At 49.9% G+C, this 27,122-nt stretch overlaps 1 protein-coding gene across 2 annotated transcripts in view; it reads right to left on the reverse strand.

Annotated features, from left to right (window-relative positions):
* Positions 1-27,122, reverse strand: part of WHRN (whirlin) — a 56,233-nt gene that overhangs the window by 5,157 nt on the left and 23,954 nt on the right. The window contains exons 3-10 of one of the 2 annotated variants that reach the window (XM_058038308.1): positions 22,014-22,139; positions 13,300-13,502; positions 12,026-12,062; positions 10,368-10,601; positions 9,247-9,453; positions 6,760-6,792; positions 2,666-2,737; positions 1,066-1,639 (exon numbers count right to left, since the gene is read on the reverse strand). In XM_058038308.1, coding sequence (XP_057894291.1) covers positions 1,066-1,639; positions 2,666-2,737; positions 6,760-6,792; positions 9,247-9,453; positions 10,368-10,601; positions 12,026-12,062; positions 13,300-13,502; positions 22,014-22,139 — 1,486 coding nt within the window. The remainder of the gene's footprint in view (positions 1-1,065; positions 1,640-2,665; positions 2,738-6,759; positions 6,793-9,246; positions 9,454-10,367; positions 10,602-12,025; positions 12,063-13,299; positions 13,503-22,013; positions 22,140-27,122) is intronic. The other variant, XM_058038309.1, reaches the window with a different exon arrangement.

A 27,122-nucleotide genomic window follows, 5' to 3' on the forward strand; every position in this document is an offset into this window, starting at 1 on the left:
ACCGACTCCTTTCCTTCACCATCCCCTTAAAGCTTCTCCACAGAGGGAAACCTGAGGAGCAGCCCCTGTTATGGGGGGAGGCTCCATCCCAGCACCACCAGAGCTCCTGCAGGCCTGGACTTGTCCCCATGTGCCAACTGCAGCACCCAGCCAGGCAAAAGGGTCTGTGGGGTGAAACACCACACACTCAGCCAGCCCAAAGGGTCTGTGGGGTGAAACACCACACACCCAGCCAGCCAAAAGTGTCTGTGGGGTGAAACACCACACACCCAGCCAGCCCAAAGGGTCTGTGGGGTGAAACACCACACACCCAGCCAGCCCAAAGGGTCTCTGGGTGAAACACCACAGTTGCTGCTATTTGGTTCAGCACCAAGGGCCTGACAAGCTCAGGCATGTCCCATCCTGCTGTGTTGGTAATTTGTCACAGACATGTTTTATGAAAAATCCTTTCCTTAGGATTTTTCCTCCTGAGAAGCTGAAAGGCCTCAGGAACAAAATGTAAACATTGATTATCTGCTGCTGTGGAATGCAACAGGGGCATCTGCGATTGGTCTCTTTCTAATTAATGGCCAATCACAGTCAGCTGGCTTGGACAGAGAGTCTGAGCCACAAGCCTTTGTTATCATTCTTTCCTTTTCTATTTTTAGCTAGCCTTCTGATGAAATCCTTTCTTCTATTCTTTTAGTATAGTTTTAACGTAATATATATAATAAAATAATAAATCAAGCCTTCTGAAACATGGAGTCAGATCCTCGTCTCTTCCCTTATCCTCAGACCCCTGTGAACACTATCACACACAATAATGTGGATTTCTCTCCCATTCCCTCCTCCTTTCCCTGAGCAGATCACCTTGGAGGCACAGGGCCCACACGGTGACAATGCCCACAGTGTGACAGTGACAGTGACTCTGCTCAGCCCAGCAGCCCCCAGCAGCCGTCCCTGCCCTGGGGAGGGCCTCACCTTGGTGTGGGAACACTGTCACAGCAATTATTCCAACTCTGCCCCATTTATCTCCCTCCCAGCACCCCAGGGATGGTTTCCCCCAGCTGGGGAGGTGCCACCCACCTCTGGCCTGGGGCAGGGGCCTCACTTCGTTGACGTCGGGCTCGCTGTTGGGCTGGTGCACCTCCACCATGATGAAATGCTGGTTGCCCACGGCCGAGGGGCTGCCCTTGTCCGGGGGAGGGGGCGCGGGGTGAGGGGGCGGCGGAGGAGGGGACGGGGCCGGGGGGCTCTGAGGCCCCTCTGGGGACGGGCTCTTGAGCCTGCTGGGGGACTGCACCCTGGGGAAGGGCCCGATGGGGTGCTGGCTGAGCAGGGACAGCGGGCTGTCCTTGGGCTGGCTGCGAGGGGACAGGGGGGAGATGGTGGCGTAGATGGCGCTGGGGTTGGAATCCTCGGTGGCCGTGGAGGTGACGCTGAGCGTGTCCTTCTCAGGAGGGTTGGGAGGGGGAGAGGGGTTGCGGGGGGCCACGAAGAAAAGGCCGGACTGGGAGGACTCGGACGAGGGGCGCTTGGGCTTGTCCTTGCCCGGGACACGGGGCTGGGCTGAGCAGGGCTCCAGGGGCTGCGGGGCTGAGGGAGGAGGAGGAGGAGGCTTGAAATCGGGTGGTTCCTCTGGGAAGGAGGAGAGATCATCCTGCCAAAGCAAGCACAGGTTGTTGGACACCGTGCCCAGGCTCAGTGCATGTTCATCTCCTCACACTGACCATGGCTGAAGAGATGGTTGTTATAGAAACACCTTCCCGAGCTGATGGTGATACACAAACACCTTCCTGACCCTACAGTGTCACACAAACACCTTCGTGACCCTACAGTGTCACACAAACACCTTCCTGACCCTACAGTGCTACACAAACACCTTCCTGACTCTTTGACAGGGTCACACAAACACCTTCCTGACCCTCTGACAATGAGAATTCAATTCACAAATAAGCACAGCCGCATAACACCTGATAGGCTTATAATATATTGTAATTAAGAAATGCTTATAATATATTGTAATTAAGAAATAGTTGGCTTCTGATTTTGATGATGAGAATTATAACATCTGTATTGTCTCACCTTTCTCATGAGACTGAAAATAGAATGAAAGTTTTAAAATTTTATATTTTATTTATAATAATAAAGTATATAAATATATATAAATATATAAAAATAATATATAAAACATATATTAATATATAAATAAAAATATAAAATATAAAAATAATACCTAAAACATAAAATAATATATATTTAATATATGTATATGTATACACATATATAAAAATGTATATATATAAATATATCTTAGAATATATTTTACACATAAAAATAAATATAAAATATATAAATATAAATAAATATAAATATATATTTATATATATATATATATATATATATATATATATATATATATATATATATATATAAAAAATCTATTTTATTTTATTCTCAGTTGCCCCATGTCTGGGTCAGAAAAGGGCCTAATCCAGCACAGACCATCCCCCCCCAAGCTTTTCTTTGGTTGCACAAGGCTGCTCCTCTCCAGCCAGGCAGAATCCTTGTCCTGCCCCACCTGAGGAGCTGTGCTCAGTGACTCCCCTGGCACAGCTGCTGCACTGGGGCACCACCCAGCACCCCCAGTTTGCCTCCTGCTCCCCCCAGCTGCGTGCAGCCTTACCAGGGACACATCTGGCAGGGTGTTGATGCTGCTCTGGTGGCAGTCCCCAGCTCCCTCCAGCTCTGACGTGTTCTGGGAGGGCACACAAGAACAGAGAGCCATGGCACAGCAGCAGGAGAACAGCACAGTGCCAGGGGATGGGCAGAGGGATGCTCCAAACCCCTCCCCATGCAGGACCAGCCCTACCCAGGGGGTTTTGTCTCTTTAGGATGCCTTTTTTGGGACACAGGCTGTCCCAAGCTAAGGGACGTGCTCAGAGCATGCTGTGGACCTGATACCTTGGGGTGTGCTCCTCTAGGCCAAAATCAGCTCCTCCTGCTGAATTTGGAAGGGACCAGCCCTGAGGGCTGCAGGTTCAATACCTGTTTGTTTTTTTTTTTATCCCCAGAGGAAGGACAATGGAAATTTAAAACTCTCCTCCCTGGCAACTCAGTGCAGTGTATTGCAGACATGTTTTATGAAAAATCCTTTCCTTAGGGTTTTTCCTCCTGAGAATCCTAGAGGCCTCAGGAACAAAATGTAAACATTGATTATCTGCTACTGTGGAATGCAACAGGTGCATCTGTGATTGGTCTTATGTGGTTGTTTCTAATTAATGGCCAATCACAGTCAGCTGGCTCGGACAGAAAGTCCAGCCACAAACCTTTGTTATCATTCTTTCTTTTTCTATTCTTAGCTAGCCTTCTGAGGAAATCTTTCTTCTATTCTTTTAGTATAGTTTTAATGTAATATATATCATAAAATAATAAATCAAGCCTTCTGAAACATGGAGTCAGATGCTCATCTCTTCCCTCAGCCTGAGACCCCTGTGAACACGGTCACAGCAGTGGGTCTCAGATGCAAAGAGAAGCTGCTGCTGCTTTATGAGCCCAAAAATGTCATCAGGAAATGCCAGACCGCAGTGTTGAGGAGTTCACAGCTCCAGGAATCCAGAAGGGATTCCCAGTGGGAATCTGTCTGTAGGGATGGGCCCAGGGAGAGGCCATGGGTGCACCAAACCTGGTGAAGTCAGGGGTGGCAGAGTGGGGACACAGCAGAGCTGTGAATCCTCTGCCAGGGGGGGATCATCCCCAGCTCCCTTGGTGGCAAACCCAGCCTCAGCCTCCTCTCCCTCAGCATGTGCAGCTCAGGGAGGCGGAGCTCAGCTCCTGGCAGGGCTGTTGGGATGGGGCAGGGCACAGTTTGTGTTTAAGTGCCTGCTATTTATTGCAGGGTAAACAGCTGATTAGCTGAAACTCCGGGGTTCTGCATCTTCCCCGGCTGCTGGAGGCTGCTGCTGTGCCTGGGAGATGCTCGAGTCCCAGAATAGACACGGGAGGCAATTAAGACCATTAGAGGAGCAGCAAAAACATTGATGTAAATAAAGTGCTTTTATCCCTGTGGCTTCTGAAGGAGCCCTGGAGAAGGAGAACACAAAGAAACAGCTTGTTCAGGGAGTGACAGGTAAAGACCTGGCTTGGGAAACGGGCTGGTCCCATCCTCCATTACTCCAGCATATGGGCAGGGGACTTTAAAAGAGAATCACAGAAGGATTTGGGTTGGAAAGGACTTTAAAGATCATGCAGTGCCACCCCTGCCATGGCAGGGACACCTCCCACTGTCCCAGGCTGCTCCCAGCCCTGTCCAGCCTGGCCTCGTGTCACTGACATCTTTTATGAAAAATCCTTTCCTTAGGATTTTTCCTCCTGAGAAGCTGGGAGGCCTCAGGAACAAAATGTAAACATTGATTATCTGCTGCTGTGGAATGCAACAGGTGCATCTGTGATTGGTCTCATGTGGTTGTTTCTAATTAATGGCCAATCACAGTCAGCTGGCTCGGAATCTCTCTCTAAGCCACAAGCTTTTGTTATCACTCTTTCTTTTTCTATTCTTAGCCAGCCTTCTGATGAAATCCTTTCTTCTGTTCTTTTAGTATAGTTTTATTATAATATATATCATAAAATAATATATAGTATTATATTATAATATATAGTATTATATTTAATTATATATAATATATAAAGATTAATTAATAATTAATATACATTAATAATTATATATTACATATTACAATTATATATTACATATAATATAGTATTATATAAAATATAATATATAATATAGATCATATATTATATATTTTAATATAATATATATCATAAATCAAGCCTTCTGAAACATGGAGTCCTTCTGAAACAAAGAGATCCTCATCTCTTCCCTCATCCTCAGACCCCTGTGAGCATGGTCACAGCCTTGGGCACTGCCAGGGATTCAGGGCCAGCCCCAGCTGCTCTGGGGAATTTGCCTGGCAGCAGCCAAACTGTCCCAGCTGTGCCACCACTAAAATGGGAATAATCTGCCTGATGCCCCCTAAACCTGCCAGGGCATCTCCCCCAGCCCTGTGCCCACCGCAGGCCTTGTCCCAGCTCTGGGCTCACAGCAAGGACCAGCCTGTCCCACACCCTGCCCCTGTGCCCCTCAGAGCCACTGCCAGCCCTGTCCCCCCAGCCAGGGACACGGATGCTGCTGCTGCTCCTCCTCAGGGCACCTCTGCCTGCAGGAGATTTGCTTTTCCTCACTCCTTCAGGGGGAAAAAGCAATTAAATAGTGATTGCTCTGGGCCATAAACCATGATGGCTTTTAAGCACATTTGCTTTCAGGAATTGGCAATTTCGAGGCTCTGCCTTCCTGGATTTCCCTTGAAGGACTCACAGAAACCACGGCCCTGAAAAATGAGTGTTGAGAAGGCTGCTCTCTCCTGCTCCTCTTCTATTTTCCAGTTCCTCAGGGGAACTGGGGCCAGGTGAGGCCCTTCCAGCCCCTCCTCAGAGCAGCTGGGAAATGTTTCTCCTTCTTATCCTAAAAAGAGTGCCCAGCAGAAGAGATGGAGCTGCAGAGCATCTTTCACACAGGCAGACACTTTTCATTTGCAGATTAAAGAGTGGAGAAATTGCCACCTCCCCGGGGAACACAGCCCAACCTTTAATTAACCTCTCAGCTCCAAATCTGTCCCCTAATATTTCCACTTACTGCTAACGAGAGCTTTGCTGAGCTCCTCAGCCTGAGCCCTGCAGGGTGGCAGCTTTGAACAACTGCCCCAAAACAAAATCCTGGGGATAAATCCAGCTTCCCTTCCATCTCCCACTCCGGAATGCAGCAACATTGGAGGGATGGAGGATGGAGGGGAGGGAGGGATGGAGGAGCCACAAGCCCCTCCTGCAGATTTTAGGGGCTCTAAGCATGCAAAATGACCTCCACACAGTGGTTTCGCTCTGTCCCTATCCTCATCCTCTGAGAGGAGAATTTCCAGCACGTGGGAATGCTCCATGTGGGCTATTACAGGGAGCTGATTCACTCTGGAACCAGCTGGAGCAAGGCAGCACATCTGGAACCAGCCCTGGGAGGAGAAGGCACCTCTGGCTGGCATCAGCTTTGCTAGGAGGTGGTGGAGAGGAAAACCAAAACCCCCAGGGATATCAATTCCTTCATCCCAACACTGAGGGTTGGGCAGGAGGTAGGCACAAAGGGAATGCCAGAACAATCAGGAATTCCCACTGTTCTGGTCAGGCATGCTGCACCTGATTCCTGCAGGCTGCAGCTGATCTCTGCCCTGCAGGACTCATCTGCAGGCCCAGGATTCCCAGGAGGTGCTGGTGACCCTCAGACAGTGGCTGGGCACCATCCAACATTGGCTCTGAGCACCTTGGTCCAGCTGAAGATGTCCCTGCTCACTGCAGGGCAGCTGGATTAGATGGGTTCAAAGGTCCCTTCAACCCAAACCATTCCATGATTTTCTGCTGCTGTCTAGCCAGGCTGCCCACCCAGCACAGCAGCAGGGAGGGCAGGGAGGGCTCTGCCAGGCTCCAGCTCTGCTGCTGCCTCCAAAACCCCATCCCTGAGGTGTCTGTGGCTCTCAGCTCCAGCTGGGTCTGGCTCAAGCTGAGCCTTGTGCGCACTGCAGGACCAGGGACTGGGGGAAGGAGCTGCTCTGTGCACAGGCAGGAGGAGCAGCAGGGCTGGGTGAAACAGGGGGCCCTGCAGGAGCTGCCACACCCCTGGCAGCCCATCCATCCCTCCCCTGCCCACACCCCCTGCCCCAGGCACTGCAGCCCTACCTCCATCAGGTCTATGAGCCACAGGAGCCGCTCCTGTGCCAGGGGAGAGCAGAGGGAAACAAGCACAAAAGGGAAAATGTGCCATCAGGGAGGGTGTAGAACAAAGGAGAGAGCTGAGCAAACCCTGGCACGGCGCTGTCCCCAAACCCACACCCATAACCCAGACCAGAACCCATCCCATAACCCAGCCCAGAACCCAGCCCAGAACCCACACCCAGAACCCAGCCCAAGAACCCAGTCTGGAACCCACACCCAGCATCCAACCCCAGAATTCCACCCCAGAACCCTCACCCAGAATTCAACCCCAGAACCCAGCCCAGAACCCAGCCCCAGAACCCTCACCCAGAACCCAGCCCCAGAACCCAGCCCCAGAACCCTCACCCAGAAGCCAGCCCCAGCTGCAGCCAGGGAGGGTTGGGAGGGCTGGAGGGAGCTCCTGCTCCCAGGGGTGCTGGGGAGGGAACAGCAGCAGGAGCTGAGGGATCACTTTGGGAGCCCTGCCCACATCTCTCCTGCTGTCCAAGCACCCATCCACCACAAGCTGGTGCTCTTTGCTTGGCAGCTGTTCCAGCAAGAGTGGGCACAGGCCATGCTCAGTGGCAGCATTCCCATCCCCCTGGATGGATCATCTCCATTCCTGGAGCAGGGTGTGCTCTCCCACCCCTGGGGACAGCTGCCACATGGCCAGAGAGGACACAGGGGACACGTGCTCTGGAAGGAAGCTCTTAGAGCAGTGGTGCCCCACTGGTGTCCCTCCCCGAGCTCAGGGCTTGTGTGCCAGGTGGGGCTGGGACACTGGTCACACACACTGGCCCAGGCAGGCACGTCTGGCACATATAGTGGGGCACCAGGCACACCTGGAGCACGTGGCACAGCCCCAGGCATGGGCACAGCATTAGAACAGGGTGTTACACTCAGCACACATCCCTGGCAGACCTGTGCCTGCCCTCAGAAAAATTTTCCCAGCAGCTCCTTGGAGAGCAGAGCAAAACTCACTTTGTTTATGCAGATCCAGAAAGGATCTCACTGAAATCCCTCCTGACCTGAGCAGGTGGCTTTCCTGTGGCCACTTGTGGATTTAACAGGACAAAAGCACAGCTCTGATGCTCTGACACACTCTGAGGTCTCTCACGGGCAGGCAGACCCCAGGAAAGCCCCCTCCCCTCTCCCCCATGGTCTGTGCTGGGTGGGCCCTCCCCAGCCCCATCCCAGCATCGTGGGCTGCTTTCCTCGCTGAGCACAGAGCCCATTGTTCCCCCTTCTTTCCATGAAGGGTTTAATTTCCAAGGTTACTAATGCATTTATGATGAAAGGCATTTTATGGCGAGGAAATTAATTTGGGGGCTGTGTGCCTGCACAGTCTGAGGTGATTACAGTAACTTAATTAGACAGTGCGTGCGACAGGGGCCTGGCAGAAACGTGGGAGTGCTGCTGCTGCTGCTGAGTGCTGAGAGTGGGTGGCAATGGGATGCAGCTGCCTGGCCACTGAGGCTCCCACTGGGATGGGGAACAGGCAGCCAGCATCCTTAGGGGTGATTTAGGAGCTGCTGAACAGCTGGGATGGGATTTCTGTGGGGACACAGCTCCAGGGGATTTCTGGGAGCAAGGCAGGCTCTGTCCCGCACTGGGAGGAAGGTGATGCCTCAGGTTTCAGCTTTTCTATTTTTCACATTCTGTGCTGCTTTAGTGTGTGGGTCTGAGCTTCACATCAGGGGATGGTGAGCTCTGTGCACAGAGCAGGGAGACAAAACAATTCCTGCTCCAGCTGAGCACCAAGGACAAATGATCCAAATCTCAGCCCCCAAGAGCACAAACACCGTGGGCTGGAGAGAGAAAAACAAGCAGGGTGGGACTGCCTGGGCTAAAGCTGGGATGGGACAATGAACTGCAAGGTGCAAATGGAGCAGAACTGATCACAGTGACAGACCCCGTGCCCGGCCGTGCATTTTGGGGCCATTTTAGTTCATCTTGGGTGCAGCCCTGGCTGGGCTCTTGTGCTGCCCAAGGTGCATCCATGGAGGCCTTTGAATAAATCCCTGCTTTATTCTTTATCTCTGTCCAGCCTCTGTTCTAGGCCAGCTGCACAAGGCATCAAAGGGACATGCAGCCCTTGAGCAGGGCACAGCAGCACCTCAGTGTCAGGGGCACAGAGACACCCAGCACCTCATGGCATCACCCACAAACCACCCAGAGTGCACAGAAAAGCAACAGCCTTGGGAACCCATGGGGGAAGCTGGACAGGGACCCCGGAGGGGTGAAATGGCCTTGCAGCACTCTCTGCCCCATCAGACACTCCATGAAATGTAGGATAATCCAAATCATACTCTATGCCTTTCCATGAAAAACCCAACCATTATCTCCTAAGCGGGCAGTACAGCCACCAGACACATTCTTGTTTCAGGTACCACACAGCCCAGGGAGAGCAGCTTGCTGTAGCACTGCCAGGAGGAGGGGCTGGAAGGAAGGCATCAAGCAGGAGGGACCTACCCTGGCCGAGCTGACGGTGGTGGCAGTGAAGTGGCTGCTGGAGGACGAGACGGTGTCGCTGTAGGACATCATGGAGTAGGAGTCGGGGCTGGGCCCCGCGGGCTGCCGGGCCTTCATGGACTCGATCTCCCTCTTGAGCACCAGGTTGTCAAAGCGGTCCAGGTCTTGTGGGGAGATCACCCCCCTCACCTCGGAGAGCAGCGAGAACTGGCCAGGCACACAAAGCCACAGCCAGGTTGGGGCACAGTCACATTCCTGGGGAGCTGGGGGCCTCCCTCCCACCATGGTCAGCAGTGGCAATGGCAGGTGATGGAGGAGGTTTGGTCATAAATGATACCAGAAGCTCCTCTGCCCCTGAACACCAGCCTGCATCCCCACAGGGTGCTCAGAGCAGCTGTGGCTGCCCCTGGATCCCTGGCAGCACCCAAGGCCAGGGCTTGGAGCACCCTGAGGTAGTGGAAGGTGTGGAACATGGCAGGTGTGGAACAAGGTGATTTTTACAGTCCCTTCCAACCCAGACCAGGGTGGAATTCTGTGCTCGTTCCATGATTGTCACAGACGCATTTTATGAAAAATCCTTTCCTTAGGATTTTTCCACCTGAGAAGCTGAGAAGCCTCAGAAACAAAATGTAAACAATGGTTATCTGCTGCTGTGGAATGCAACAGGTGCATCTGTGATTGTTGGTTGTTTCTAATTAATGTTGGTTGTTTCTAATTAATGGCCAATCACAGTCAGCTGGCTCAGACTCTCTGGCCAAGCCACAAACCTTTGTTATCATTTTTTCTTTTTCTATCCTTAGCCAGCCTTCTGATGAAAACCTTTCTTCTATTCTTTATAGTATAGTTTTAATGTAATATATATAATTAAATAATAAATCAAGCTTTCTGAAACAAGGAGTCAAATCCTCGTCTCTTCCCTCATCCTCAGACCCCTGTGAACACGGTCACACACAATAATGTGGATTTCTCTCCCCTTCCCTCCCCCTCTCCCTGAGCAGATCACCCTGGAGGCAAAGGGCCCACACGGTGGCAATGCCCACAGCATTGTGACAGTGACAGTGACTCTGCTCAGCCCAGCAGCCCCCAGCAGCCGTCCCTGCCCTGTGGGGATGCAGGCTCACCTTGGCGTGTGTGTTGAGCAGCTCGAAGAGGGCCATGACCAGAGCATCCACGGAGATGTTGCCCTCCTTGTACTCATCCAGGTAGTAGCCCATGGTGGCTCTCTCCTGTTCGTTGAGGAGGTGCCGGGCCTGCTCCTCCAGCATCACGCGGCTCTGGTTCACCATGGTGCTCAGGGTCACCTGCGAGCCGGCCAGCCCCCGGTAGAACACGGGCTGCAGGGCACAGGGGACAGCCTTGGGGCAGGGGGAAGGAGGGCAGAGCTCTGCTGAGCCAGCTGGGCCAAGGAGGGTGCCTGCTTTGGGCTCTGCCACCAGCCCTCCCTGCCAGCACTGCCTGCACAGGAGCTGGGAGTCAGACTGCAAGGAGAATTTTGGGAAGGACAGGAGGAAGGTACCCCCAGGTACCCCCCATTAGCCTTTCAGTGTCACCTTTTGTTTGGGTAAGTCCAGAGCCAAGAGCAGAGGAGCTGAGCTTTGCTCTCTGGGACAGGGAATGGCTGGAGCTGAACCAGGGCAGGAGCTCAGGGCAAGGCTCTGCCCCCAGAGGGTGCTGGCACTGCCCAGGCTGCCCAGGGAATGGGCACGGCCCCGAGGCTGCCAGAGCTCCAGGAGCCTTTGGGCAGCGCTGCCAGGGGTGCCCAGGGTGGGGCTGCTGGGGGGGCTGGGCAGGGACAGGGGCTGGGCTGGGGGATCCCTTCAGTCCCTCCCAGCTCAGGACATTCTGTGCTACTCTGATTCCCTCAGTCCATGCAGCACCAGTGGAGTTTCCCATCCCTGTTCAGCAAGTGCAGGTCCTGTCCCCCAGCAGGCAGTGATTTAACCCCAGGCTGTGTTCCTGTTCCTCCCTGCCAGAACTGGGGGAACTGGGGCCACAGGAGACAGGCCAGCTCCCCATCCTGTGGAAAAGGCACATTTGCCCCCACTGCCAGCTTGAGGCAGACCCTAGTGAAGAAAGAGCCACTGGCAACCAAAGAGCCACTGGCAACCAAAGAACTCCCAGGGAGAGACAAGCCTGGCTGCAGATAAAAGAGTTTTTCCCTTTGAGAGGGATTTCTGAAGGGAGGTCCTTAGTGTTTCCTCCCAGACAGAGCTGGCACAGGGATATGGAACCAGACCAGACCCTGACTATCCCAGAGACAGAGAGGAGTTGAGGCTGGGGAACATGTTTTGCCAGCAAAGAGTGCAAAGCTGTTATCAGTGAGAGCCACCTGTGAAACCTTCCTGCTTAATTTCCATTTAAAAGTGACGTGCTTTGCAAGGAGGAGATGCTGGCACAGAGCTGCAGGCACAGCACGGGGTGAGCTGGGGAGGGCTGGCTCAGCTCTGCCTTGGCTGGGACAGACCCCTGCAGCTCCCAGGACACACAGACAGCCACCATGAGGCCAGTCATGGTCACCTCTGCAGGGTGGAGGGGTCCCCATGGTCCTTGTCCATGGGTGATCATTGCCCCTTGCCCATGAAGGCTGGAGGGCACCAGGTGTGCTTAAAGTGGCACAGGAGAAGGGACACCACTGTGTCACACTGCAGAACACAGCATGGGGAGGAGAAAAGCCCATTAAAATCCCAAACCAGCATCCCTGCTGTAACCAGGAGCATGGGTCCCTCCCTCCCATGGAAAATTATCAGTGATAATTTCACAAGGATCAGGAATGTCTTACCCTGGCTGCCACGTCCATGGCATGGTCACCCACTGCCCTGTGAGGAGGGAGAAGATCAGTTAGCCCTGAGTGCCTGTCACAAGTTGGTCAGAGAGTGAAACAGATAACTTTCCCAGGCATTGTTCTGGGAAAAGCTGTGAGAAGCTCAGGGAAAAAGAATTGAAACAATTCTTATGTTAAGTCTCTGCAGATGGTGTTTGTGAACATGTGGAACGTGTTCTACGTGATGTTTATGGAAAGATGGTGCTGCTGCTAATTAACAAATGGGGTGGCAGGTGTTATTAGAACCAGTCAGGTTCTGGGTGAATGATGTTGCCTATAAAAATGTGAAGTTTTGTAATAAAGGAGCTTTTATGCCTTCTGAAAATGCATAGAGTTGTGTCGCCTACATTCCTGTTCCTGACTCAATGGTGACATCAGACAGCACAACATTGTCCACACCTGCTCCACCCTACAGGCCAGAGATGCTTCCCTGATGCAGGAGCCAGACCCTAGAATGGGGAGCTCCATGGACAGGCTGGGGGTCCCCATCCTCCCACGGGCTCTGAGCTGACAGACCTCCTCCAAACAGCCCATCTTGGGCTGGAAATGGGGCTGTGTGTTCTATCCCCACCTGTCAGAGCTGGGGCAGCTCTCTGCTGTCCATGGGGCAGTTGTTTCTTTCTCTCTCCCACAGCCAACCCTCCCTCCAGGAGATCTCTGCTGTCCATGGCCACTGAGTGTCCCTGCAGGGCTGATCCAACCCCAGCATCCCATGGGGAGATGCTGCGCCCAGGGATGGAGCCAAGCATTCCTGCCTGGATCCAATCTGAGCCTGGCACAGCACAGCAGCCTTTGCCCCCTGCATTGCCAGAGGAGCAGCTTTCTGCTGCCCTGCATGGCCAGAGGGAGCCCAGGCCCATCTGCAGCAGCCCTGGAGCTGCAGAGGAAAACTCCCCCCTTGTGCAGGATCCCTGCTGCAGCAGAGCCACAGCTGGCACTGCAGGAGGGCTGAGCCCCCCTGGGATGGGGCTGGGACACCGCCCTGACACACAGGGGGACAGGCTGGATTCAGTGGTTTGTTTTCTTTTTTTATACTATTTCATTTGTATTTTAATTTTTATAGTAAAGAACTGTTATTCCTGCTACCATACCTTTGCCTGAGGGTCCCCCTTAATTTCAAATTTCTAATAATTCAGAGGGAGGAGGTTTGCATTTTCCATTTCAGGGGATGTTCCTGCCCTCCTTAGCAGACACCTGGCTGTTCAAACCAAAGCAGCCCCCCAGGCCCTTACCCTGCAGAGCTGAGCAGGGTCTCCCCGAGCTGGGAGCTGCTGATCCAGCGGGTCTCATCCACCGTGGTGCGGGCGTGGGGCAGGCGCCCGATGTCCTTCACCGTCATCATCAGGTGCCGCGAGGACTTGAGCAGCTTCACAGCCTCGTCATGGGGGATGCTCAGGAAGCTCCGGCCGTTCACCTCCAGGATCTGGTCTCCCACCTGTGGAGTTAGGATGGACTGAGCCTGGTGTGTCCTTGGAGCTCTCCTGTTGGGAATAACCTGTCCCAGCAGGGAGGTGCTGCCCAGTCTAAGCCAGCTGCAAAGTGGGATGCAGCAGTTGGGGGGACCAGGGACAATGCTGCTGGATGGAGATCATTGTCACTGTCATATTTTCTGAAAAATCCTCTTTGCCCAGGATTTCTCTCCTAGGAAGTTTAGAAGCCTCAGAGAAAAAGGAAAACAATTCTTAACTCATTTGCTTCTCCTGTGTTTTGCTGCTTTGGAATGCGGTTGGAAATTGTTTTTCCAACATGTGAATGGTTTTAACTTAATGACCAATCATGGTCAGGCTGTGTCAGGACTCTGGAAGGAGTTCACATTCTCTGAAAAAATCTCTTCACCCAGCATTTGGTGGGGAGAACATCTGCCCAGGTGCTGCTGGCAGGTTGTGGGAGGTATGAAGTGGCTGCTGCAGGATGTGCTGGATCTATGGAAGGGTTGTTAATTGGAGATAATCAGGCACATCCCTGTGGGGTTTGTCCTGTGGGGAGAGCCTGGAATGGCCCTGCACAGTCAGCTCTGCCCAGGGAATGGCAAAGGGCTGGAGCTGGGACATTCCAGGCTGGGTGGAGGGGGATTGTGGCATTCACATTCTCTGAAAAAATCCCTTCACCCAGGGTTCTTCTCCTGGGAAGCTGAGAAGCCTCAGAGAAACGGAAAACAATTCTTGTCTCATTTGCTTCTCCTGTGCTGTGCTCATGTGGAATGTGTTTGGGGATTGTTCACCCACAGGTGATTGTTCCATTGCATTCTGCTGGGAGTTGTTTTCACTCTTTGGCCAATCAGGGCCAAACTGTCAGGACTCTGGAGAGAGTCACGAGTTTTTCATTAGTATCTTGTTAAACCTTCTGTCTGTATCCTTCCTCCATTCTTTAGTATAGTTTTAGTATAGCATTCTTTAATATAATATAGAACATAAAATAACAAATTAGCCTTCTAAGAACATGGAGTCAGATTCATCATTTCCTCCCTTTGTCCAGGGGACCCTGAAAATACCACAGATCATCCCTCAAGCTGGCAGCCAGTGAGGCTGGAGGGGCCTGTTGAGGATCCCAGCTCAGACTGATCTGCCCAGTCTCCTCCACCATCCAGACCAACCCCAAAGAACATCAAGGCCTCCAGCCCAGTCCCTGCTGCTGCTCTGGGATGTCAGGAACCATCTGTGGAGGCTCCAGCCCTCAGATCTCTGCATGCAGCAGGGAGGGGCTCACCACAGCCTCCATCACAAACTGCACATCTGGCACAGCTGCATTCCATCTCTCCTCTGCTGTTTCCTCCCCTAAGAGATTTCATTTTGTGGGCAAGGCCCTTGCTGGAACCAGGAGCTTCCCTGACAGCCTGGCCTTGTTTGAGACACAGCACCCATCTGGTGTTTCACCCTTCCTCCCAGGTCCTCTTCCTCTGTGCTCCCAGAGCATCCAGGGCTGCTCCTCCTCACTCCTGTATCACAATTCACCCTATTCCTGAGAAACCACATTTTTGAAACTGCCCTTTCCTATCTTTGCTTAACCACAGGCCTCAGCTCAGCTCTACCAAAACACAGCAGGGATTTTCTCCTTGCCTGGCCACCAAGGAGACACAGGGGGAGAAAAGTTGCAGAGAAGTGAAACAAATGCTCAGTGGCAGATGAAGGTGCCTGTGAAAGGACGGATGGAAGAGATAAGGCCTGTTAAATTTAGAGAGGAGATCATGTGGGGGGCTGGATGGAGCTGTACAAAATAAGGCTGGCACTAATGAGAAGCCAGGGAAGGGCTCCTGTTTGCCCTTCAGGAGGCTCAGGGAGGATGCTCAGAGTGGTGCTGGGAGGAAAAAGGAGAAGGAGCATCATGGAGTCATTTGGGTTGAAAAAGGCCTTTAGGATCATTGAGTCCAGATGCAGCAGAGCTCAGCTCCATGTTCAGCTCCATCCAAGGACCCTGCGTGGATTTGCCTCATTCTTCACCATAAAGTTCAATGGTTTGTGTTGGAAGTGACCTAAAACATCCCAGGAGTGTGAAGGGAGGGATCCAAGGGAAGGTAAATGACACAAATGACCCCAACCATGGGGCTCCACAAATACCTCGGGTTCCCTTTGAGCTCTGTCAGCTTTAAATCCACTGTCCGAAAATTGCTGGCTACCTATGGATTCTTTGCTTCTTTTCTGCCAGGGTCAGGATTAAATCACAAGATGATATTTCTTGTTCAGACTCAGATGTTTATTAGCTCTTATCTCTGTTACAGTCTCACAAACCATGAGTTCTACAGCACTTCACTCTAACACACTAAAAATGGAGCCAACTCTCTCTCTCTACAAGGCCTTTTAAGGATAAACTATCCAATTAAGAGATGACACCTAAATTATTTTTACTTTTAACCCAATAACCAACCACCCACTCATGGCCTGCAATATGGACTTTTTAATCCAATTACACAAAACCACCCAAACCCATGGAGAAGAAGGTGGAAGAGAAGGAGGAGAAGGAGGAGAAGGAGAATGTGAAGAAGAAGGTGAAGAAGAAGGATCAGCCTTGGCCCTAAAATCTCCATCTTGCTTTATATATATTACTATATTCTAAACCCTTAAACTCTGAGTTTTCCACCCTGTGATATCACAAACTTCTGTTCAAACTCCTCACCCACAATGCCAGTTCTATCATTCCATTTCTGGAAGCTCCTCCATGGCCTCAGGTTAAATGCAGTGTTCTTCTGGGGGTCAGTGCCTGTCAGCACAGAAATCTGAAATTCTCAGTAACTGGTAATTATGCCAGGGGCTGAAATGCCAAGAGAAACCTCCAACTCAGATGCACAAATATCTCCCAGGCCTTTCTGATCCATCAGGAGTCCCCTGGAGTGGATTTTGCTGCTCAAACAAGGAGCACAGAGTTCACTGCAGCACCAAAACAATAAAAATCCAAATTTGATTAGGCAGTTTTATTGCAATTATGAATCTTTAATGGTTTTCCATAGCAGGGATTAAATTTTCATTGTTTTTTTTGGTTCAGGACAGTTACACGGGTTTAATAATCTTTAATTTCTCCTTTTAAGAGTGAACCAAGAGGAGCCTGGCACGCTCTTGTATCATCAGGGAGACCAGAGGGGCCCTGGATTTTTTGCTAATTAACATAGATAATTATATTTTCCCTCCAAAGTCAAGGAAAATAGGAAAGTAACAAAAAATGTGCAGAGAAGCAAATGAACCATCGACTAAAACAAAAGATGACCCTGAGAAATGATTTGCTGTATTCACAGCTCCAAACTGGCACAGAATAAAAGAAATAATAATAAGACACACACACAAAAAAAAAAAAGTTATAATAAAACAGAGGAAAATTATTGCCCTGGATATTTCAGGAACTCCTTTTCAGTTGTGCTCAGCTAATGGTGGGTGGATACCCAGGATGTGCTGAATGCTTGAACACCTCTGAAAATGTGGATTACTCTCATTTCCCAGGGAAAATTGAAGCCTGAAATGCAGGGGCTGAACACGACACGCAAAAGGTGACAGACCATGAGAAAAAGAGAGTTTGGAAATTACACCTTGATGACAGCCCTGGCTCCTTCTCCTTCTGGAGACAGTGGGGAAGGGGAGGTGCAGTCAAGAGAAACATGATGGGCTTCAGACAAGGGTTCTGAGCAGCAGAAATAATCAGAATTTGCTCAGAAAAAATCCCTTTAAAATAATCAGAATTTGCTCTAAAAAATTCTCTTTAAAATAATCAGAATTTGCTCTGAAAAAGTCACTTTCTGATTAAAATAATCAGAATTTGCTCTGGGAGAAAGTCAATCACACAGACAGAAAAATAGGCAAGAGATTTTAAATGTGAGTTAAGGTTAAAAGACACCAAACTGAGCTGGGAATAACAGGGCCAAGGGGTTGATGCCAAATGGGTTGGCACTGGCACCAGTCCTGTTTAATGCCACTGAAGTGCCAGCAGAGAGGCTAAATGACACTGGAGATAGCACTAAAGTAGAAGGAGCCTCTCTGCAGCACAAATAATTACCAAAAGCCCTTAAGAAATTAAAGATATGGGCAGGAAAATGTATGGATCAATTTGGAATCGACCAAGTGAAGGCTCCCAGTAAATAAGGGAGCACTCAGCTTCTCCAGGAGGGAAATGGCTCAGGGCAGATGATCCATGTGGGAAGGGTCCGGGATAGACCTGTGGCATTCACATTCTCTGGAAAAATCCCTTCACTGAGGGCTTTTCTCCTGGGAAGCTGGGAAGCCTCAGAGAAAAGGAAAACAATTCTGATCTCATTTGCTTCTCCTGTGCTGTGCTCATGTGGAATGTGTTTGGAGATTGTTTACCCACAGGTGATTGTTCCATTGCATTCTGCTGGGAGTTGTTTTCACTCTTTGGCCAATCAGGGCCAAGCTGTGTCAGGGCTCTGGAGAGAGTCAGGAGTTTTCATTATTATCTTTTTAGCGTTCAGTAAGTATCCTTCCTGTATTCTTTAGTATAGTATAGCATTCTTTAATATAATATCGTATTATAAAGTAATAGATTAGCCTTCTGAGAACATGGAGTCAGATGCATCGTTCCTGCCTTTGTTGGGACATTCCCAGCAAATCCAACACAGGACAGGGAATGGGAGGCCATGGCTGGCTGAAAATGGCTCCTTTCCCCAAACACTGCAGCCCAAAGAGGGGATGTGAGAGCCCAGGGAGGGAAGGGGCTCTCTGGGGTGACAGTGCCTGTCTGTGGCCACATTTCTCTTCCCAAAGAAAAGCAAGGCACGACCTCCAAGGATATTTTCTGGGAATCGTAGTGAGGAATCTCAGAGAAAGAAAAAGCAATTCTTATCTCAATTGCTGCTCCTCTTGTTGAGCTCATGTGGAATGTATTCTGGGGATTGTTTACCTGAGGTGACCAATTGCATCCACGTGTGTGTGTCAGGACTGTCAGCGGACAGTCACAACATTTAGTTGTGGTGCAGGTGTAGTTGTGGAGTTGGGGGTGCTTGTGCAGTTTCAGTTTAGATGTAGTGTAATAAAGTATAGAATAATATAGTAAAATAAAGTGATCAATTCGCCTTCTGATATCCATGGAGTCAGATGCATCACTCCTCCCTGCCAGGGGGGTTGCTTGCTTTTCCAATAGTTGTGGCACTGATTGGGGGAGGTTTTTGGTGGCCTCACAGGAGAGGAGATTTCTGTCCCCATCAAGGTGACACCACTGGAAAGACCGGGAGAAATGTCATATCTTGGGTACCACAACCACAACCTCCTGAGTGATTTTGTCATTTTGTAGCTCATGCCCAAACTCTGACAAGCCACGAGGTTTTTATTCCATCTTCTCTTTTTCTAGGACATTTGTCTGTGTGCAGACCTCAAAGATCACTGCAGCTTTCAAGGGGTGGCTTTGGGATGAGGGGCTCAGGGGAATTTGCAGATGACACCAAATGTGTCCAGGGAAGGGAACGGAGCAGGGGAAGGGTCTGGAGCCCCAGGAGAGGCTGAGGGAGCTGGGCAGGGGCTCAGCCTGGAGCAAAGGAGGCTCAGGGGGCCCTTGTGGCTCTGCACAGCTCCTGACAGGAGGGCACAGCCGGGGAACAGGGAGAGGAGGAGAGGGGATGGACTCAGGCTGGGCCAGGGGGGCTCAGCTTGGATATTTCAGAAAAAATCTTCACCAAAAGGGTTGAAAGGACTCCAAAGTCCCCATCCCTTAAAAGATTTAAAAGCCATGTGAATGTGGAACATGGGGCAGTGCTGGCCTTGCAGTGCTGGAGGAATGGTTGGACACGATGATCTTGGATATCCTCAGCCTAAATTACTCTTTGTTCTATGACAGCCAGTGCTGAGGTAAAATCATTCAGCTCTTCCTATTTAGAGTCTCCCTTTCCCTCTCCTCTCATATCTGGATAAATATGGATCATGATTTTGCCCCCAGCCCTCGTTCTGGGAACTCAATACTGAGTTGTTTGCTCAGAGCAAGCTCCCTGGAATCTGCTATTTCTGATCTAAAGGTCAAGGAGAGCAAACAAAAATGGCTTAAGGACAAAAAAGAACCCCAATCCTGACAAAACACAGCAGCAGGAAAAATGAGCAAGGAAGAAATGAGGGCCAGCAGGGCCAGGAACAGCATCAGGAGCTCAGCTCGTGCCAGCACCTCTGGGGACAGCAGGAAGGAGGCAGGAAGGACAGAGGCTGAAAGCAAACAAGGCTGACTCACCCCCCTCCTCCTCTAACCCCCACTTCTCCACTCTCAGAACTTCCTTGGAGGCAGCAGATTCTCAACCATGCCCCAAGAACACACTGGCAGAAGTTTCATGAATGAATAAACATCGAGGAGGCCAAGGGCAAGCCCATGAATATTGAGTTATTGACTGAGTTTGGCTGCAGTTCTGCCTGCTGAGGGAGCAGGACAGCAGCGCCTGAACCAGCACCAGCTCCTCTGGGACCCTCATCTCAGGGTCTTGGTCCTTGTTCCTGGAGCTGGGAAAAGTTTCTAGGCCTCAGAGAAAGTTCCTTAGTTTTGTCTGACTTTCAGTAGTTTTTGTTTGTCCTTCCATCAAAATTTAAGGGGAGTGTAAAACATTAATTATTTATTTTTGTTATTATTTAAAGCGTCTGAAATTCTGATTTGGTGCAATAGATACAAGGAGGTAAAAATGAAATGTTTGACAACATTACAGATTGGTTTGGGTTAAAAGGGAGCTTAAAGCCCATCCAGTGCCATTCCTGCCATGGCAGGGACACCTCCCACTGTGCCAGGCTGTTCCAACCCCCATACAGCCTGGCCTTGGGCACTGCCAGGGATCCAGGGCCTGCCCACCCTGCCAGGGAAGGATTTCTGCCTTTTCTCTCATCTAAACATCACCTCAGAATCAGCTCAATTCTGGTAACAAACTCAGTGAAAACAGCAAAGCCCACAGAAGGATCCACTCCTGGGAAGCCAGCAGGAACCTTCCTATCCATCCACCCAGCCAGGCTGTGTTGAGCACACACTGAGCAATCCCACAATATTTCCATTTCAGAGAGCAACAAATTACCTGGAAATCACATTTATCCACCAGTTCTTGCTTCCTTGTGGCATCACATCCCTTCCACCACCACCTGAAGCAGCAATCTATACCCCACCATGTCTAACAGCAGGACATAAAAAGCCTTTTTTTACCTCCAAACCCCCAGGCAGCACTGAATTTACAGCCTGTAGCATACACAAATCAGGGGGGGAAGCAGCTGTGAGCATCTGAAATCACACCAAGGCTGGCATCCAGCACAGCACGAGCCTGCTGGACACACAAATCACTGCTTGGAGAGCAGAGCAATGAGGGGGGATCTCCAGAATCAACCAGCAAAGGCTCAGGTGTGCAAACAGCAGTGGCAGGACCTGGGGGGACAGGGCAGGGAACTGGAACTGCTCTGGGTGCTGAGTGTGGTTATTTGGTGGTGTTACAACAGGCATGGAAGGATTCAGACAGGAATTCTGCTCTTGGGACTGTCCCTGTGACATCTCCTCTGCTGAGCTCACTGCCAGGGGAATAATTTTATTCCTTTTGCATTCCTTTATGCAAAAGGAATAAAAGCAGAGATTTTCCCTGTACAGCAAACCCAGGGAACAGAAAAACCACCAAGGAAAACACTTTTATTTGTATTTTTGGGGCCTGAGGCAGTGAGGCGTCCTTGAGCTTCAGGCCTGGAGGAATTGTTGTGTCTGAGCAAAATGTGGAGACAATTAATTAACACTTTATATGGAGTTTAGAGTTATGCACTAATGCAGGACAGGGTGTGAAAAATATAAAGGGTAAAATCTGAAGGCATCAGGTGAGAGGGACTTTCTGATGAGGAGCCTGTGGGAGAAGAGAGGACTGAGAGGGGACCCCACCAATCCATATAAACACCTGCAAGGGGTGTCAGAGGATGCTGCCAGAGGCTTTTTGTGACCGTGTTCATGGGGGTCTTATGTTGAGGGAAGAGATGAGGATCTGACTCCATGTTTTAGAAGGCTGATTTATTATTTTATGATATATATTACATTAAAATTATACTAAAAGAATAGAAGAAAAGGTTTCATCTGAAGGCTAGCTTTCTATAGAATAGGAAAGAATGAATAACAAAGGCAGCTGTCTCAGACTCTCTGTCCGAGCCAGCTGACTGTGATTGGCCATTAATTAGAAACAACCCCATGAGACCAATCCCAGATGCCCCTGTTGCATTCCACAGCAGCAGATAATCAATGTTTACATTTTGTTCCTGAGGCCTTTCAGCTTCTCAGGAGGAAAAATTCCTAAGGAAAGGATTTTTCATAAAAATTTGTCTGTGACACCTTTTCAGTGACAGGATGAGGAGCAATAAATTAAAACACAACAAGTTCCACATCAACATGAGGAAGGAATTCTTTCCCTGAGTGTGGCAGAGCCCTGGAACAGCTGCCCAGGGATGAGGTGGGGTCTCCCTTTCTGGAGACATCCCAACCTCACCTGGACACGTTCCTGGTCACCTGCCACCCCCTCTGGGATCACTCTCACCTTCAAGCCAGTGCTCTCTGCCTCGGAGCCCTTGTCCACACCTGTGATGTAGATGCCCAGGGAATATTCTGCCCCTCCTCGGATCATGAGGCCCAGGGACTTCCCTTCGTTCAGGACCAGGTTCACCTGCAGGGAACAGGGACAGACATTGATGTGGTGTCCAAAGCAGGGGTGGGACACAGCCACAGAGCTGGGCTGGACAGCAGCTCCTGTGGGACTGAGGAGGCACTGGGAAACAGGAAGAAAAGCTCTGGGGGCTGAGAGGTTCAGCTACATCACGCAGGGGGAGCACGTGGGGTGGATTGTCAGCCAGGATCTTTAATGGAAACTCTTCCCCCCCCAACCCAGGGAGGTGTGATGTGTTGGAATGGCTACCTTGAACAGAGGCTAGAGCAGATAAAGACAATAAAAAGTACTTATTAAAGGCCAGCAAATCAGCTGCTTCACAGCAGTTTTCCACTCTCTCCTCTTAGAGGTTGTAAGAGACAGTCCAAAGTTCCCTTCATTTGCCTCATGATCATCACAAGGACCCTGAAGACCCCAAAAACCCAAACTCGTGACTGTCTCCAGAGCCCTGACACAGCTTGGCCTTGATTGGCCAAAGAGTGAAAACAACTCCCAGCAGAATCCAATGGAACAATCACCTGTGGGTGAACAATCTCCAAACACATTCCACATGAGCACAGCACAGGAGAAGCAAATGAGATAAGAATTTTCAGGGTCCCCCGGACAAAGGGAGGAAATGATGAATCTGACTCCATGTTCTTAGAAGGCTAATTTGTTATTTTATGTTCTATATTATATTAAAGAATGCTATACTAAAACTATACTAAAGAATGGAGGAAGGATACAGACAGAAGGTTTAACAAGATACTAATGAAAAACTCGTGACTCTCTCCAGAGTCCCGACACAGCTTGGCCTTGATTGGCCAAAGAGTGAAAACAACTCCCAGCAGAATCCAATGGAACAATCACCTGTGGGTAAACAATCTCCAAACACATTCCACATGAGCACAACACAGGAGAAACAAATGAGATAAGAATTGTTTTCCTTTTCTCTGAGGCTGCTCAGCTTCCCAGGAGAAGAACCCTGGGTGAAGGGATTTTTTCAGAGAATGTGAATGCCACAATCCCCCTCCACCCAGCCTGGAATGTCCCAGCTCCAGCCCTTTGCCATTCCCTGGGCAGAGCTGACTGTGCAGGGCCATTCCAGGCTCTCCCCACAGGACAAACCCCACAGGGATAATCATGTGCCTGATTATCTCCAATTAACAACCCTTCCATAGATCCAGCACATCCTGCAGCAGCCCCTTCATACCTCCCACAACCTGCCAGCAGCACCTGGGCAGATGTTCTCCCCACCAAATGCTGATTTACAAACCCAGCTTCCATCTGCCTTCATCCACCCTCTCCTCCTCACAGGGCCTGACAAGATCTGGGTGTTCAGGTGGGGATTTGAAGGGCAGAGCAATCCTGTGCTCAGCCCCCTCGAGGACTCTCCATTTAAATTGGCCTTTGTTCCCTCTCTGCACGACACTTACAAAATGAATAACTCCAGGGTTATTTTTTTGCTCTGCTCCCAAGTTTTGAGTCACTTCTGAATAAAAGCAGACAGCAGGAATAAAAACAAATGAGAAAAGCCAAAATGTGTTTCACACTGATAGAAACAGCCAGAAACAAGCTGTTTGTGAAGGGCTTTTATATTTAAACCCTTTTACTGCAGTCAAACCAAAATCTTGAACATTTACCTGGATGGAAAAATAATTCCCAGCTTCAAGCCGGTAATTAATCCATCTTTCTAGAGGACACAGCATCACAGAGGGAATTCAGGCCAGCCTTAGAGTGGCTGGAATTGAAAACCCATTTTCTGTCTCGGTGACAGAAACACAGAAATCAGCAGCAGGACATAAATCCACCTAAGGCTCCAAATTCTGGATTTAGAGAAATGGATGCAAAGCTGGAATAAGAACTGTAAAACATCAACTACCTGTACCAGCATCCTTCTCTGAAAAACCTGATGTTCCCTGAGGCTTTTTTCCCCTGCTTTAAAGGGCAGAAAATGCTGGAAACAATTTTAGCATGGAAAGATTATAAAGGAATTACAGAGACCTTCATGCTCCAGGCTGGGGAGATGAGCTGGGCACTGAACCCACCCAAAGGAGCAGCTGCCTGTCACTTCCAAGGGCACTTTTGGTTTTTTCCTCGCAGGGAAACCTTGCTCTGAACCACAGAACACTTGTTTGAGTGTTTTTGAAAATTAGGAAAAGATTCAACTTTACTGAAGTGCTGTTACAGGGAAATTTAGGATTTCCCTGCTGTAAGTTTTTCACCCCCCTGTGACTGTGCCTCTCAAAAAATCCCCCAGCATGGGAAAAAATACAAGTTATGGAAATGCAGCAAGATGCCTGGAATCCCAGATCACACCAGAACAGACTGGGAATGGCAAAATTCCACCTGGAAGTCCCTGAATGACATTTCTGTGTGCTGGGGGTAGCTCCAGAAGGGGCAGCTCTGCAGGCTGACATTTCCATTTCCCTTCAACACTATCCTGGTAAGCTGAGAAGCTGCTCCCCCACCTTGGGAGAGCATCAGATGGAGTAAGAGATACACCCTGTGCCTCTGCTCCTCGGGTGCTGCCACGTGAGCTGCTCTGTTTGGCCTGGCCAAAATGTGAGATCATTAATTAACACTTTATATGGAGTTTAGAATCATACACTAATGCAGAACAGGGCTTGAAAAATATAAAGGCTAAAATGTGAAGGCATCAGGTGAGAGGGACTTTCTGATGAGGAGCCTGTGGGAGAAGAGAGGACTGAAAGAGGATGCCACCAATCCATATAAACACCTGCAAGGGGTGTCAGAGGATGGTTTGCCCTGCAGTGAGCAAACCTGTGCTTCCAGAGGCAGGAAAAGCATGGATACAGAAATCCTGGAGCCACAGAAACCAGCAAATGCAAGCTGTGTGTGCAAACCTGTGCTTCAAGAGGCAGGAAAGGCAAGGAAACAGAAATATTGGAGCCCCAAACAGAAATCTTGGAGCCACAAAACCAGCAAATCCAGGATGTGTGTGAAAACCTGCACTTCTAGAGGCAGGAAAGGCACGGATACAGAAATCCTGGAGCCACAGAAACCACAAAATCCAAGCTGTGTGTGCAAACCTGTGCTTCAAGAGGCAGGAAAGGCAAGGAAACAGAAATATTGGAGCCACAAAACCAGCAAATCCAGGATGTGTGTGAAAACCTGCACTTCTAGAGGCAGGAAAGGCACGGATACAGAAATCCTGGAGCCACAAAAACCAGCAGACCTGAGCTGTGTGTGCAAACCTGTGCTTCCAGAGGCAGAAAAAGCAAGGAAACAGAAATATTTGAGCCAGAAACAGAAATCCTGGAGCCACAAAAACCAGAAAACCTGAGCTGTGTGTGCAAACCTGTGCATTTTCAGAGGCCAGGAAAAGCACAGATACAGAAACCCTGGATCCACAAAACCCAGCAAACCCGAGCTGTGTGTGCAAACCTGGGCTTCCAAAGGCAGGAAAGGCACAGATACAGAAATCTTGGAGCCACAAAAACCAGAAAACCTGAGCTGTGTGTGCAAACCTGTGCATTTTCAGAGGCAGGAAAAGCACAGATACAGAAACCCTGGATCCACAAAACCCAGCAAACCCGAGCTGTGTGTGCAAACCTGGGCTTCCAAAGGCAGGAAAGGCACAGATACAGAAATCTTGGAGCCACAAAAACCAGAAAACCTGAGCTGTGTGTGCAAACCCAAGCTCTGTGTGCAAACCTGCACTTCCAGAGGCCTGAAAGGCATGGATACAGAAATCCTGGAGCCACAAAAACCAAAAATCCCAAGCTGTGTGTGCAAACCTGCTGGCAGCCCAGAAAGCTGGGCTGCTCAGGGCTTAACTGCATCTCTTAATCAGCTAATAGCTGCAGCAGGAACTGCCAGGAACAGAGGGCAGAGCAGGGAGCAGCCAGCTCAGGGACTCACTGCAGATTTTGGGAATGGCTGGGGAAGGGAGAGAGCTGGGCTCAGCCTGGGGAGGGAAGGTGAGGCCTTTGGGGCTACCTAAAACCAGAGGCCAGACAGAATTAAGGCAATAAAAAGCATTTCTATTTATTGAAAAGCCTTCAGGTACATTTAGGGCAGACAAACCCCCCCCCCCCCCCCCCCCCCAGGGGCTACACCCAAAATGGATGATGGTTTCACAGGTTTTTCACACTTTTATAAGTTTGGGCCATTATTGGGGGTTAATCTGCCAATTACAGCTTCAGGTAATGAAGTCATTCACCCCAAGTTTGCTCCCCAAAACTCACTTTTGATTCCATCTCTGGGGCCTGAGGCAGTGAGGTGTCCTTGATTTCCAGGTCTGGAGAGGAATTGTTGTGTCTGCCCAGAATGGGAAAGCAGCACCTCACACTGATTGTGGAGTTTGGAGTTACACACTAAAGAACTGCAGGGTTACAAATGTATGGAATGTATTTGTATAGCTAGAATCCTAAGGGATCACAGGATAGGCTGATTGCCAGGATGAAGCAAAGGCTGAGCCACTCCATGCCAAGGGCTTGGGGACCACAGGGGACAATTTGCACTCTCCTTTCCAAGGGTCTGCAGTGATGGCACAGTTGGGGTGGTGACAGGAGGGGTGGCCCTGCCTGCTGGCTGTCCCATTGTCACCCTCCTGCCAGCCTGGCCCCACTGCCCACACACAGCTCTGGGGTGACACTGTCACAGACATCTTTTATGAAAAATCCTTTCCTTAGGATTTTTCCTCCTGAGAAGCTGGGAGGCCTCAGGAACAAAATGTAAACAATGATTATCTGCTGCTGTGGAATGCAACAGGTGCATCTGGGATTGGTCTCATGTGGTTGTTTCTAATTAATGGCCAATCACAGTCAGCTGGCTCAGGCAGAGAGCCCAGCCACAAGCCTTTGTTATCATTCTTTCCTATTCTTAGCTTAGCTAGCCTTCTGATGAAACCTTTTCTTCTACTCTTTTAGTATAGTTTTAATGTAATATATATCATAAAATAATCAATCAAGCCTTCAGAAACATGGAGTCAGATCCTCATCTCTTCCCTCATCCGAAAACCCCTGTGAACACGGTCAC

Source organism: Melospiza georgiana, chromosome 20 (assembly GCF_028018845.1).
Source record: "Melospiza georgiana isolate bMelGeo1 chromosome 20, bMelGeo1.pri, whole genome shotgun sequence".
Taxonomy (NCBI): Eukaryota; Metazoa; Chordata; class Aves; order Passeriformes; family Passerellidae; genus Melospiza; species Melospiza georgiana.